The sequence below is a fragment of the Scyliorhinus torazame genome, chromosome 31 (assembly GCF_047496885.1).
Source record: "Scyliorhinus torazame isolate Kashiwa2021f chromosome 31, sScyTor2.1, whole genome shotgun sequence".
In the NCBI taxonomy this organism is placed as follows: domain Eukaryota; kingdom Metazoa; phylum Chordata; class Chondrichthyes; order Carcharhiniformes; family Scyliorhinidae; genus Scyliorhinus; species Scyliorhinus torazame.
The window spans coordinates 23,919,725-23,933,659 of NC_092737.1; the positions used below are offsets into that span (position 1 = coordinate 23,919,725).

The 13,935-nt window shown below is 55.1% G+C and overlaps 1 protein-coding gene across 1 annotated transcript in view; it reads left to right on the forward strand.

Annotated features, from left to right (window-relative positions):
* The window catches only part of LOC140404597 (phospholipase D1-like), a 131,821-nt gene that overhangs the window by 90,563 nt on the left and 27,323 nt on the right, over positions 1-13,935 (forward strand). The window contains 3 exon segments of the mRNA XM_072493198.1: positions 1,485-1,563; positions 11,313-11,423; positions 12,641-12,829. Coding sequence (XP_072349299.1) covers positions 1,485-1,563; positions 11,313-11,423; positions 12,641-12,829 — 379 coding nt within the window.

Here is a 13,935-nt window from a genome sequence, read left to right on the forward strand (position 1 = left end):
CAGGTTTGTTTCGATGTCACTAGCTTTCGGAGCGCTGCTCCTTCCTCAGGTGACGGAACCCGGGACCCTGGCGCTGTGAAGCCACGGTGCTAGCCACTTGTGCTGCCGATGACGACAACCTCTCCCCGTCTGTTCTGTCCAAACCCCTCACGGGGTTCCTCTCGGCCCCCGCTACTCCGAGGAAAACAGTGCCTGTGAACTGATTCCTGGCATCATGGCCATCTATCATTCCTACACTCTCTCACAAGGCTTCCAAAAGCCTCCAGGAAGCATGGTCATCCTCTGCACTTTACGTTGCTGCAAGATCAGACGATAAAAGTGCAAATTAAGATTTCCCACTTTTTTGACGCCATTATGACTTGCGCTGTCTTGGTCCCAGGTTAATGCCGTAGAATCATAGCATCCCTACAGTGCAGAAGGAGGCTATTCCGCCCATAGTCTGCACCGACCCTTCGAAAGAGTACACTACCTAGACCCATGCCTCCACCCTATTCCCATAACCCAGTAACCCCCCCCCCCCCCCCCACCCTAACCTTTTGGACGCTAATAAGCGGCAACTTATCATGGCCAATCCACCTAACCTGCACGCCTTTGGACTGTGGGAGGGAACCGGAGCACCCGGAGGAAACCCACGCACACACGGGGAGGACGTGCAGACTCCGCACAGACAGCGACCCAAGGTTGGGATCAAACGCGGGTCCCCGGCGCTGTGGTGCAGCCGTGCTAACCACTGTGTCACCGTGCTGCCCGAGAGCTTTTTTCGCCATCCAGGACAAAGCAGCCCCGCTTGATTGGCTCCCCCTTCCACAAACATTCACTCCCTCCCCCCCCCCCCCCCCCCCCCCCGACGCACAGTGGCAGCCGTGTGTCCCGTCTACAAGATGCACTGCAGCAACTCACCGAGGCTCCTCAGGCAGCACCTTCCAAACCCACCCCCTCTACCATCTAGAAGGACGAGGGCAGCAGATACCTGGGAACCCCACCGCCTGGAGGTTCCCCTCCGAGTCACTCACCGTCCCGACTGGGAAATATATCGGCCGCTCCTTCACAGTCGCCGGGGCAGCACCCTGGAACTCCCTCCCTAACAGCACAGTGGGTGTGCCTACACCACACGGACAGCAGCGGGTTCAAGAAGGCGGCTCACCCACCACCTTCTCCAGGAGGCAATTAGGGATGGCTAATTAATGCTGGGTCTAGTCACATCTCCTGAATTCAAGTTAGTGACTGAAGGAGGGGCGGGGGGAGGGGGGGGGGGGGAGGGGGGGAGGAGAGCAGGGGTAGATGGGAAAATGGAGTTGAGATGCCAACCAGAACACCCCTGATCTTATTGACCAATGGAGCAGGCCCAAAGGGCTGAATGACCTACTCCTGCCCCGTGCGAGTAGTTTTCCCTCCGTGAGGTGAGGGTGGGGCGGGTTTGTTTATTTTCTGACGCTCGGCGCTGAAGGGATTTGACCTCTTTTGGCATTGGCGACTCTCGTTAGGCTGAGCCCGGAGATCCACCTGAAAAGACCAGCAAAGGACAACTACTGGAGGCTGGACGTCCTTCTGAAACGCAAGGCGGTGAGTCACCCATCCCGCTCTTAACATTTGAACTGAGTGGCTTGCGAGCCACAGCGGTGCAATTAAAGCATCGTAAAAGTAAGATCATCCTTCATTCCAACCATGTATATTGTTGACCTGAAGTTGAGCGAATGGAATTTTGCTTGTATAAAGGAGGTTCTCCGGGGAGTCGACAGTGAGGGACTGTGTTCCCACCCCTGCGTAAAAACGGTGGGGTTTTACTCCCGAAATTTCGATTTTAAAAAACGTTGAGCGAATTCAATGCCCTTCAGGGAGCTAGCAGGAACCTGGAGTACATCTCGCAGCTTTAGCTGTGGATACGGACCCCCGCACGTCCGGTTCGGAGTCCGCTGGGAGGCCGCCGCGTCGAGCTCCATGTCGGACTCGGGCCGCGGAGCCACACCGCGAAAAGAGACCCCCCCCCCCCCCCCCCACCCCCCGATTGCCCGTGCGCCCGAGCATCTAACCCTGCAGATCGAACCCCCGGCTTCCTGTAAGGCACCCCCGTAGCCTCCGATCCCCGACGAGGGTGGCCGGGGACTGAGTCCGCAGCCGCCACGCCAGCAAGCCGACTGGCAGCAGGCGGTTAGTTCCACGCCGCCGGGAACTCGGCCGGTCAGGAGCGGAGGATCGCTGGGCGGGCCTCTGACAATGGCCCCCCCCCCGCAGCCGCGCAGAGTACTCCGCGGTCACGCCGACTTTCGGGGCCCGGAGAATCGCCGGACCGGTGGCGGGCCCGATTACGCCGTGAAAGTGGATTCTCCGCCACCCCCCCCATGCCTGCCGTGATTATGGCACGGGGCTGCGGAGAATTTAGCCCCTTGTGTTTAGCTTTAGTAAGATGATGTCATTGATGGGAGGAGCCAGGGGCGGAAGCAATCAGGTGTTGAGTTCAGTTTAGATCGGGATGTGAACTGGCCAACAGCTTCTCTCAAAACCACTTTGTTAGATCTTGCCTGTGAACAGTACAGGAGCTTTTTGCTACCGGCTGGTAGGTTAAACAATAGTCTGACACAGACAAGAATCTGCAGGCTGTTTCCTGACCAGATTTCTCTCTCTCTCCGAACAGTCTTTTAAAAAGAACTCCAGCCAGGTGTACAGCAGGTATTCCTGTGTCTGCTAACCGTGCTTAAAAAGTGGATTGTGACCTGAGATGGGATTTGCTTGAGTTAAGATAAAAGATAGGAGTTAGCGTTTCATTTTATTGTTAAGCATTGTTTAAGGGGTAATTGTAAGTTATTTTATTTACTGATGTTAAAGTTAGTTTAATCCTGTGTTGGTAATAACGTTTTTAAAAATATAAATTTAGAGTACCCAATTATTTTTTTTCCAATTAAGGGGCAATTTAGCTTGGCCAATTCACTTGCCCTACACATTTGGGTTGTGGGGGTGAGACCCACGCAAATACGGGGAGAATGGGCTAGCAAACAAATCCCCTAGGATATTGAGAGGGACAATCGTGGGATTGGCAATGGTCCAGCTGTAATCTGCATTCTTATTTTCCCAAAGAGTGCCTCGCCTGGGAGCAACATTAACAATTGTCTTCAACAGTCTAAAGTCTCCTGCCAATGTGCCGTCAATACCCTCTGGTGAAGAATGGCCACTGGTGAGAGTACTGGAGACTTTTTTTTCCCAATTTTCCTAAATAAATTTAGAGTACCCAATTATTTTTTCCAATTAAGGGCCAATTTGAAAATCGCTTATTTGAAGTGGGCTTCAAATGAAGTTACTGTGAAAAGCCCCTAGTCGCCACATTCCGGCGCCTGTTCGGGGAGGCTGGTACGGGAATTTAGCGTGGCCAATCCACCTACTCTGCACATCCTTTGGGCTTGTGGGGGTGAAACCCACGCAGACACGGGGAGAATGTGCAAACTCCTCACGGACAGTGACCCAGGGCCGGGATTCGAACCCGGGTCCTCAGCGCCGTAGGCAGCAATGCTAACCACTGTGCCACCGTGCTTCCCAGAATACTGGAGACTTGGTATTGTGTCCAATATTGTCACCAGCAACTCTAGGAACCCCTGTGGTTACGTGCAGGATGCATCGGGTCTCACCCCGCTCTCTGGTGCTACCCCAGGCCTGGGTAAGATGGCCGCAGGAAGGCAGTCAGTCCAGGCGGACGTGCATCGTCACCGCCTCCCCCAGCCACAGCGTCCTGTCCATCCCGGACCCCAACAAAAGCAGCAAATGCTGCAAGCTGACGATACGACCATAGTGGGCCGGATCTCGAATAACGACGAGTCAGAATAGAGGAGGGAGATAGAGAACCTAGTGGAGTGGTGTAGCGACAACAATCTCTCCCTCAATGCCAGCAAAACTAAAGAGCTGGTCATTGACTTCAGGAAGCAAAGTACTGTACACACCCCTGTCAGCATCAACGGGGCCGAGGTGGAGATGGTTAGCAGTTTCAAATTCCTAGGGGTGCACATCTCCAAAAATCTGTCCTGGTCCACCCACGTCGACGCTACCACCAAGAAAGCACAACAGCGCCTATACTTCCTCAGGAAACTAAGGAAATTCGGCATGTCCACATTAACCCTGACCAACTTTTACAGATGCACCATAGAAAGCATCCTATCTGGCTGCATCACAGCCTGGTATGGCAACTGCTCGGCCCAGGACCGCAAGAAACTTCAGAGAGTCGTGAACACCGCCCAGTCCATCACACGAACCTGCCTCCCATCCACTGACTCCATCTACACCTCCCACTGCCTGGGGAAAGCGGGCAGCATAATCAAAGATCCCTCCCACCCGGCTTACTCACTCTTCCAACTTCTTCCATCGGGCAGGAGATACAGAAGTCTGAGAACACGCACGCACAGACTCAAAAACAGATTCTTCCCCACTGTCACCAGACTCCTAAATGACCCTCTTATGGACGGACCTCATTAACACTACACCCTGTATGCTTCATCCGATGCCGGTGTCTATGTAGTTACATTGTATATGTTGTGTTGCCCTATTATGTATTTTCTTTTATTTCCTTTTCTTCCCATGTACTTAATGATCTGTTGAGCTGCTCGCAGGAAAATACTTTTCACTGTACCTCGGTACACGTGACAATAAACAAATCCCATCCAATCACCCGTCCGATCAGTGGCGAGAGAAACCGAGTTAGGCCTTCCGCTACTTTCAACACTGGGAGGAGAGATGCGATGGGTTTTGAGTCCGTACCCGGTTAGGACGCGATTCGCCGGGCTTCCCCAGCACCTCCCACATCTGTCCTCCGCCCCAAAGAACCTACTCCGCCTCGCCCCCGTCATATGCGCTCTGTGAATGTCAGAAAGGACAAAAGGGAAGGTCAGCGATAGGATGAGGGAGGCAGAAGAGCGAGGGTGATGATGCAGGGGCGTAACTTGGCTACTTTGGTACGGTCGAGCTCAGCTGGCGGGGCAGCGGGCTCGTGATGTGGAGCGAGGCCAGCAGCGTGGGGTTCAGTTGCCGTACCGGCGGAGGTCATTCATGAAGGCTCCCCACCTTCCCTTTTTTTAAAAATATATGTTTATTCAAAGTTTTTCCAACAAAAATTTTCAACCAGTTAAACCCCCCCCGCCCCCGAAACAGAAAAGAAAAAGACAAAAGAGCAGAACAAAACATAAACATATCAAGCAAACATAGTACGGGACTTATACAATGGGTTTCTCCCGCACATATTAACCCTCCCATATGTTTGTACAAATCTACCTGGGAAAAAACCCCTCCCCCACCCGCCCAAATATCCCCCCCTCCCCCTCCCTGGGTTGCTCCTCCTAACGCTCCGCGAGATAGTCAAGGAACGGTTGCCACCGCCTGTAGAACCCCTGCGCAGACCCTCTCAAGGCAAACTTTATCCTCTCCAGCTTGATGAACCCTGCCATGTCATTTATCCAGGCTTCCACACTGGGGGGCTTTGCGTCCTTCCATAATAGCAAGATCCCCCGCCGGGCTACCAGGGACGTAAAGGCCAGAATGCCGGCCTCTTTCGCCTCCTGCACTCCCGGCTCGTCCGCCACCCCAAATAATGCCAGCCCCCAACTGACCTGGACTTTCACCACCTTGGACATAGTCCTCTCGACACCCCTCCAGAACCCATCCAGTGCCGGGCACGACCAAAACATGTGGGCGTGATTCGCCGGGCTTCCCGAGCACCTCCCACATCTGTCCTCCACCCCAAAGAACCTACTCAGCCTCGCCCCTGTCATATGCGCTCTGTGAATGACCTTAAACTGTATCAGGCTGAGCCTGGCACATGAGGAAGAGGAATTGACCCTACTTAGGGCATCGGCCCACAGCCCCTCTTCAATCTCCTCCCCCAACTCCTCCTCCCACTTGCCCTTCAGCTCCTCTACCAAAGCCTCCCCCTCTTCTTTCATCTCCTGGTATATCGCTGAAACCTTGCCCTCTCCGACCCATACACCCGAAATCACCCTGTCCTGAATCCGCTGTGCCGGGAGCGACGGGAATCCCCTCACCTGCCGCCTCACAAACGCCCTCACTTGCGTATACCTGAACACATTTCCCGGGGGTAACCTGAACTTCTCCTCCAGCGCCCCGAGGCTCGCAAACGTCCCGTCTATAAACAGGTCCCCCATCCTTTTGATCCCTGCCCGATGCCAGCTCCGAAACCCCCCATCCATCCTCCCTGGAACGAACCGGTGGTTCTCCCGGATCAGGGACCACACCGAGGCTCCCATCTCACCCCTATGCGTCTCCACTGCCCCTAGATCTTTAGCGTTTCCGCCACTACCGGACTCGTGGTGTACCTTGACGGCGAGAGCGGCAGCGGTGGTCACCAGTTCCCTTTGCAGGACGCCATCTCCAACCTCTTCCATGCCACCCCCTCTCCCTCTATCACCCACTTACGGATCATCGCGAAGGTTGGCTGCCCAATAAAAGCCCTCCAGATTCGGCAGCGCCAGCCCTCCCTGGCCCTACTACGCTCCAGAAACCCCCTCCTTACCCTCGGGGTCTTGTTTGCCTACACACAACCCATGATGCTCCTACCTACCCTCTTAAAAAAGGCCTTGGTAATCATAATGGGAAGGCACTGGAACACAAAGAGAAACCTCGGGAGGACCATCATTTTAATTGACTGTACCCTGCCCGCTAGCGAGAGTGGCAACACATCCCATCTTTTGAAGTCCTCCTCCATCTGCTCCACCAGCCACGTCAAATTAAGTTTGTGCAGTGCCCCCCAGCTCCTAGCTACCTGGATTCCCAAGTATCGAAAGCTCCTATCCGCCCTCCTCAACGGTAGGTCGTCTATCCCTCTTCCCTGGTCCCCCGGATGCACCACAAAGAGCTCACTTTTCCCTACATTGAGCTTGTAGCCCGAGAAGTCCCCAAACTCCCTTAGGATCTGCATGACCTCCACCATCCCATCCACTGGATCCGCCACATACAGCAACAGGTCGTCCGCATCAGCGACACCCGATGTTCCTCTCCCCCTCGGACCACCCCCCTCCATTTCCCCGACTCCCTAACGCCATGGCCAAAGGCTCAATTGCTAATGCAAACATCAGGGGGGACAGGGGGCACCCCTGCCTCGTCCCTCGATACAGCCAAAAATACTCCGTCCTCCGCCGATTCGTAACCACACTCGCCACCGGGGCTCTATATAGGAGCTTAACCCAACTGATAAACCCTCCCCCGAACCCAAACCCCCGCAACACTTCCCAGAGATACTCCCACTCTACTCGGTCAAAGGCCTTCTCCGCGTCCATAGCTGCCACTATCTCCGCCTCTCCCTCCACCGATGGCATCATTATCACGTTTAGGAGCCTCCGCACATTGGTGTTTAGCTGCCTGCCCTTTACAAATCCCGTCTGATCCTCGTGAATCGCTCCCGGGACACAATGCTCAACCCTCGTAGCCAGCACTTTTGCCAGCAGCTTAGCATCCACATTAAGGAGCGAAATCGGTCTATATGACCCACATTGCAGTGGGTCCTTGTCCCGCTTCAGGATCAGAGAAATCAGCGCTCCGGACATTGTCGGGGGCAGGGTCCCCCCCTCCCTTGCCTCATTGAAAGTCCTCACCAGCAACGGGGTTAACAGGTCCGCATACTTCCTGTAAAACGCAACCGGGAACCCATCTGGTCCCGGGGCCTTCCCCGCCTGCGTACTCCCCAGTCCTTTAACCAGCTCTTCCAGCCCAAATGGCACCCCCAAACAAGCCAGCTCCTTCTCCTCCACCCTCAGGAACCTCAGTTGATCAAGAAACCTTTGCATCCCCTCTTCCCCCGCTGGGGGCTGAGATCTGTACAGCTCCTCATAGAAGTCCTTAAATGCCTCATTTACTTTCACCGCAGTCCGCACCGTAGATCCCCTGCCATCCTTGACTCTACCTATCTCCCTCGCTGCCATCCTCTTACGGTGCTGATGTGCCAGCATCCGGCTCGCCTTCTCCCCATACTCGTACGTCGCCCCCTGTGCCTTCCTCCACTGTGCCTCTGCCTTCCCTGTGGTCAACAGGTCGAATTCCGTCTGGAGACTTCACCTCTCTATGAGTAGTCCCTCTTCAGGAGCCTCTGCATATCTCCTGTCCACTCTTAAAATCTCCCCCACTAACCTCTCCCTTTCCCTGCCCTCTCTCTTCTCCCTGTGAGCCCTGATGGAAATTAATCCCCCCCCAAGATCACCACCTTCAGCGCCTCCCGTACCACCCCCACCTGCACCTCCCCGTTGGCGTTGGCCTCCAGGTACCTTTCAATGCACCCCCGCACCCTCCCACACACCACCTCATCCGCCAATAATCCCACATCCAGACGCCACAGCGGGCGTTGGTCCCTCTCCTCTCCTAACTCCAGTTCCACCCAGTCCGGGGCGTGGTCTGAGATGGCTATGGCCGAGTACTCCATTCCCTCCACTTTCGGGATCAGCGCCCTGCTCAAAACAAAAAAATCTATCCGGGAGTAGGCTCTGTGCACATGAGAAAAAAAAGAAAATTCCCTGGCCAGGGGCCTAGCAAATCTCCACGGATCTACTCCCCCCATCTGGTCCATAAACCCCCTAAGCACCTTGGCCGCAGCCGGCCTCTTCCCCGTCCTAGATCTGGAGCGATCTAATGCTGGGTCCAGCACTGTGTTGAAATCCCCCCCCCTGCCTCCAGATCCGGAATCCGCCCCAGCATGCGCTTCATAAATCCAGCATCATCCCAGTTCGGGGCGTAGACGTTCACCAATACCATCCACGTCCCTTGTAGCCTATCGCTCACCATCACGTATCGACCTCCATTATCCACTACAATATTCTTGGCCTCAAACGACGCCCGCTTCCCCACCAGTATTGCCACCCCTCTGTTCTTTGCATCCAGCCCCGAATGGAATACCTGTCCTACCCATCCCTTTCTTAACCTGACCTGATCCGCCACCTTCAGATGCGTCTCCTGAAGCATGACCACGTCTGCCTTCAGTCCCTTCAGGTGCGCGAACACTCAGACCCTCTTAACCGGCCCATTCAGGCCCCTCACATTCCAAGTTATCAGCCGGATTGGGGGGCTTTCCCCCGCCCCCCCCTGCCGACGAGCCATCTCCTTTTCTGGGCCAGTCCCGTGCACCCTCCAGTCCCCCAGACGGGGGACCCCCGTCCCGACCACCTCTTCTGTTTCCAGTTCCCCATCGGCCAATGCAGCAGCAACCCCATTTGCCCCCCCCCCCCCCACTCCCCCCGCTAGACCCATGTCTAGCTCTTTTGCTCCCCCCCATAACGCTCCCGTAAGTCAGCTGACTCCTGCTGACTTTGGCCTCCCCCGCCATCCCATTGACCCCCCCCCCCCGCCCCGGTGTGGGAATCCCCTCCTCCCCAGCAGTCAGTGAGCGCTCCTCCACCCCCCACCCCCCCCCCCCCCGTCTTTCCCTAACGCGGGAAAAAGTCCGCGCTTTCCGAAGCTGGCCCCGCCCCCTCTGGCGCAGCTCCTTTTGCGGCCTTATCCCAAATCCCCCCCCCATCCCCGGGCCTCCCCTCCCTCCAGCACCGACGCCCACATTCGCCATCAGATCTCTTCCCCCGCCCCCATCCATCACCCAACCCGTGGATCATTCCCGACGCGTAGTTAAAACCCTGTATACATCCGTCATCCCCCCCACAACCACAGACCCTCAGTTTGAGTCCCAACTTTTCAGTTTGTATAAAGGCCCAAGCCTCCTCGGGCGTATCGAAGCAGTGGTGTTGATCCTGAAACGTGACCCACAATCGCGCTGGCTGCAGCATTCCGAACCTCGCCCCCTTCCGATGGAGCACCGCCTTGGCCCGATTAAAACCAGCTCTCTTCTTTGCCACCTCCGCACTCCAGTCCTGGTCGATTCGGATCTCCGTGTTCTCCCGCCTGCTGCTCCGCTCCTTCTTGGCCCATCTCAAAACGCACTCTCTGTCCACGAGACGGTGAATCCTCACCACCACCGCCCGTGGTGGCTCGTTGGCCTTGGGTCTCCTCGCCAGGACCCGGGATGAGCCCCATCCAGCTCCCGGGTGGCCGCCCCCTGGGCCTTCTGGGTCTCCACTAACCCCTCGATCGCCGTCAGCGTTGGCGCCAGCACCTCTTCCTTCAGCTCCTCCAAACAGCGCCTGAGAAACTCCTGCTCCTGCACCCATGCCGCTTGCTCTCCGCCCGCCGCCATCTTGTTTTTTCTCCCTCGCACTTTTCGCTGCTCCAAAAACGCTTTTTTGACCGCTCCGCTCCTGGTCCAATCCATCTACTGTGGAGGGGGGGGGACCTTGCTCACCTTCCCACACTAGAGGTTGTCGAAAAAATTGCCGTCGGGGCTCCTCAAGAGAGGCCAAAAGTCCGTTTTAGCGGGAGCCGCCGAATGTGTGTCTTAGCTCCGCATAGCCGCAACCGGACGTTGGCTCCCCACCTTCTCAACCTTGCCCCTCGCCTAGGGTGTGCTGATCCTCGGCTTAAACCCCCACCAGTCCCCTTCAAAGGGGAAAAGCAGCCTGTGGTCACCTGGGACTATGACATTGCTGTGAGTCACGTGTAGGCCAGACCGGGTAAGGATGGCAGATTTCCTTCCCGAAAGGACATGAGTGAACCGGACGGATTTTTAACCGCAATCGCCATCGTCAGACTTCTAATTCCAGATTTTTACTGAATTCAAATTTCACAATCTGCAGTGGTGGGGTTTGAACACAGGACCCCCGAGCGTTACCCTGGGCCTCTGGATCACTAGTCCAGTGACAATCCCACTATGCCACCATCAGGAGATGTAAGGCTTCAATCCGTTTTAGATGAGAAAGAGGCGCCTTGATTGAAACATGTAATAATGATAATCTTTATTAGTGTCACAAGTAGGCGTACATTAACACTACAATGAAGTTACTGTGAAAATCCCCTAGTCGCCACTCTCCGGCGCCTGTTCGGGTACACGGAGGGAGAATTCATAATGTCCAATTCGCCCAACAAGCACGTCTTTCGGGGACTTGTGGGAGGAAACCGGAGCAGCCGGGGGAAACCCGCGCAGACACGGGGGAGAACGTGCAGCCTCCGCGCAGTAACCCAAGCCGGGAATCGAACCCGGGACCCTGCCGTTGTGAAGCAACAGTGCTAACCACTGTGTCGCCGTGCCGCCCATAAGATCCTGAGGGCGTATTGACTGGGGGGATGGGGGAGAGCATGTTTTCCCCTTGTGGGAGAATCTAGAACGACGGGGTCGCTGTTTAAGAATAAGGGGCCACTCATTTAGGATAGAGATTTGATGAGATGATTGTGAATCTTTGGATTGCTCTTCCTCAGAAGGCAAATCTTTGAACCTTTCTTGTGCCTCTCTTCAGGAGCAGGGAGTTAAGATCTTTGTCTTGTTGTACAAGGAAGTGGAGCTTGCCTTGGGCATCAACAGTGAATACAGCAAGAGGACATTGACATCTCTCCATTCGAATATCACGGTACAGATTCCGTTTCCTCAAATTTCAGTCTCCCGGGTCTTTGCTCATCGCCACCCCCGCCTCTCCTCCTGACCCCAACACTATTTATCCATCTGTTTCGCAAAATTAAACCCCAAGTGGGGAGACTCACAGGCTAAGCGTCGCTCAGCTTCATTTTGGATCGTCTCTCTTCAATCTCAGAATCCCTACAGTCCAGAAGGAGGCCATTCGGCCCGTCGGGTCTGCGCCGACCCTCTGAAAAAGCGCCCTGCCTGGGCTCACTTCCCCCGCCCTATCCCCGTAACCCCACCTCACCTTTGGACACGAAAGGGGCGATTTAGCGCGGCCAATCCATCCAACCGGCACGTCTTTCGGGATTTGTGGGAGGAAACCCAGGTCCCTGGCGCCGTGGGGCAGTAGTGCTAACCAGCGTGCTGTTGTGAATCTCTGGCACTCTCTTCCAAGGGAGGGGTAGAAGCAGAGTCTTTGAATATTTTTAAGGCCGAGCTGGATAGATTCTTGATTGGCGAAGGGGTGAAAGGTTATCGGGAGGGGGTCGAGTTTACAATCCGGTCGAGTTTACAATCCGGTCAGTCACGATCGTACCGGTTGGTGGAGGAGGGGCGAGTGGCCTGCTCCTAGTCTGTATGTGCTGGCCCCTCAGGGTTTTTCTAATAAGCCTCACCAGGCCCACGGGGTTACGCTAACCGATCTCCCCATGGGACTTGTAGAATACGAGCTTGCCCCTGCGTTGGCGGAGGGCCACCCAGCTGGGGCTCGTTACCTTGCTGTGTAAAAGCCCTCCCGACCCCTTATCGTGGTCCCAATCGGGGCCTAGTGTGGTGTACGCCGCACTTCGCGGCTGTTTCTCTGACCTCCAATAAACTCCGGTTAACTTTCTCGGGCCTTCTCGACCTTCACGGGGTCGAATACCTCCATTAAACCTCCTATTCTCCGTGGAACACAGTCTCCAATAAGTCCACGTTTCTGAAGTTCCACATCCCTGGGGCCATCCACGTGAACCTTTTCTGCACCCGCTCCAATGCCGTTGCCTCGTCGCCAAAGTGTGACGCCCAGAATTCAACGCGATGCTGAGGCCTAGTTGGGTTTCGTGCAATTTCCCGCTCTTGAGGCCGGGTGGCCGCTCAGAATACATTAATTGATTGGTCTTCTTGTTAATCTGCTCAATCTGGAAGGTTTGGCGCTTCGTAACCTCTTGTCTCCTTTCCCGTTGGCAGGTGATGAGGCACCCCGATCACGTCTCGTCGACGGTGCTGCTCTGGGCCCACCACGAGAAGCTGGCCCTGATCGATCAGGCGGTGGCCTTCCTCGGAGGCCTGGATCTGGCCTACGGGAGGTGGGATGACCAGGAGTACCGCCTCACGGACGTGGGGGTCGCCGAGCAGGCCAATCACGCCTCCGACCTGGTACGAGCGTCTCCCTCGATCCTCTCCGCTTTGTGAATTTTAATCCGTTCGCGGGGTGTGGGCATGGCTGGCAAGGCCAACATTTGATGCCCATCTCTAATTGGCCTTGGGCGGGCAGTTAGTAATCAAGGGTCTGGAGCCACATGTAGGCCAGACCAGGTAAGGACGGCAGATTTCCTTCCCTAAAGGGGACATTAGTAAACTACAAGGAGTTGACTGGAGAAATAGAAGCTATGTAATCTGGTAACCGAGTTCTCTAATAAGTGGGCATAAATTTAAAATTAGCCTCAAGATGCTAAATTAAATGCTCTGTTTGAATGTCAATCTTTGGATAAATATGTCCTTGAAATAGTGCAAGTGGGAATTTTCCCTATCCATCCGGGAAGACGGAAGACCAGGCCTCAGTTAAATGTCTCTGAAAGACGGCACCCCCGACAGTGCGATATTCCCTTCATAGTGGCGCTGGGAATGTTGGCCTAGATTATAGGCTCGAGTGACTGAAAGTGGGGCTTAAAGTCACCTGCTCCTGACACCAACGTTGGGATCCCGGACCAGATCCCAACATTTGTTAGGATCCCGGACCAGATCCCAACACTTGTTAGGATCCCGGACCAGATTCCGACATTTGTTAGGATCCCTGATTAGATCCCGACATTTGTTAGGATCCAGGACCAGATCCCAACATTTGTTAGGATCCCGGACCAGATCCCAACATTTGTTAGGATCCCGGATCAGATCCCGACATTTTTTAGGATCCCGGACCAGATCCCAACATTTCATAGATTAAATGAAATATTAAAAACGCTTATTGTCACAAGTAGGCTTCAAATGAAGTTACTGTGAAAAGCCCCTAGTCGCCACATTCCGGCGCCTGTTCGGGGAGGCTGGTCCGGGAATCGAACCGTCCTGCTGGCCTGCCTTGGTCTGCTTTCAAAGCCAGCGATTTAGCCCAGCGTGCTAAACCAGCCCCAGATAATCATAGAATGTACAGTGCACAAGGAGACCATTCGGCCCATCGAGTCTTGGAAAGGGCACCCTACCCAAGCCCACACCTCCACCCTATCCCCATGACCCTGTAACCCCACCCAACACTAAGGGCAATTCTG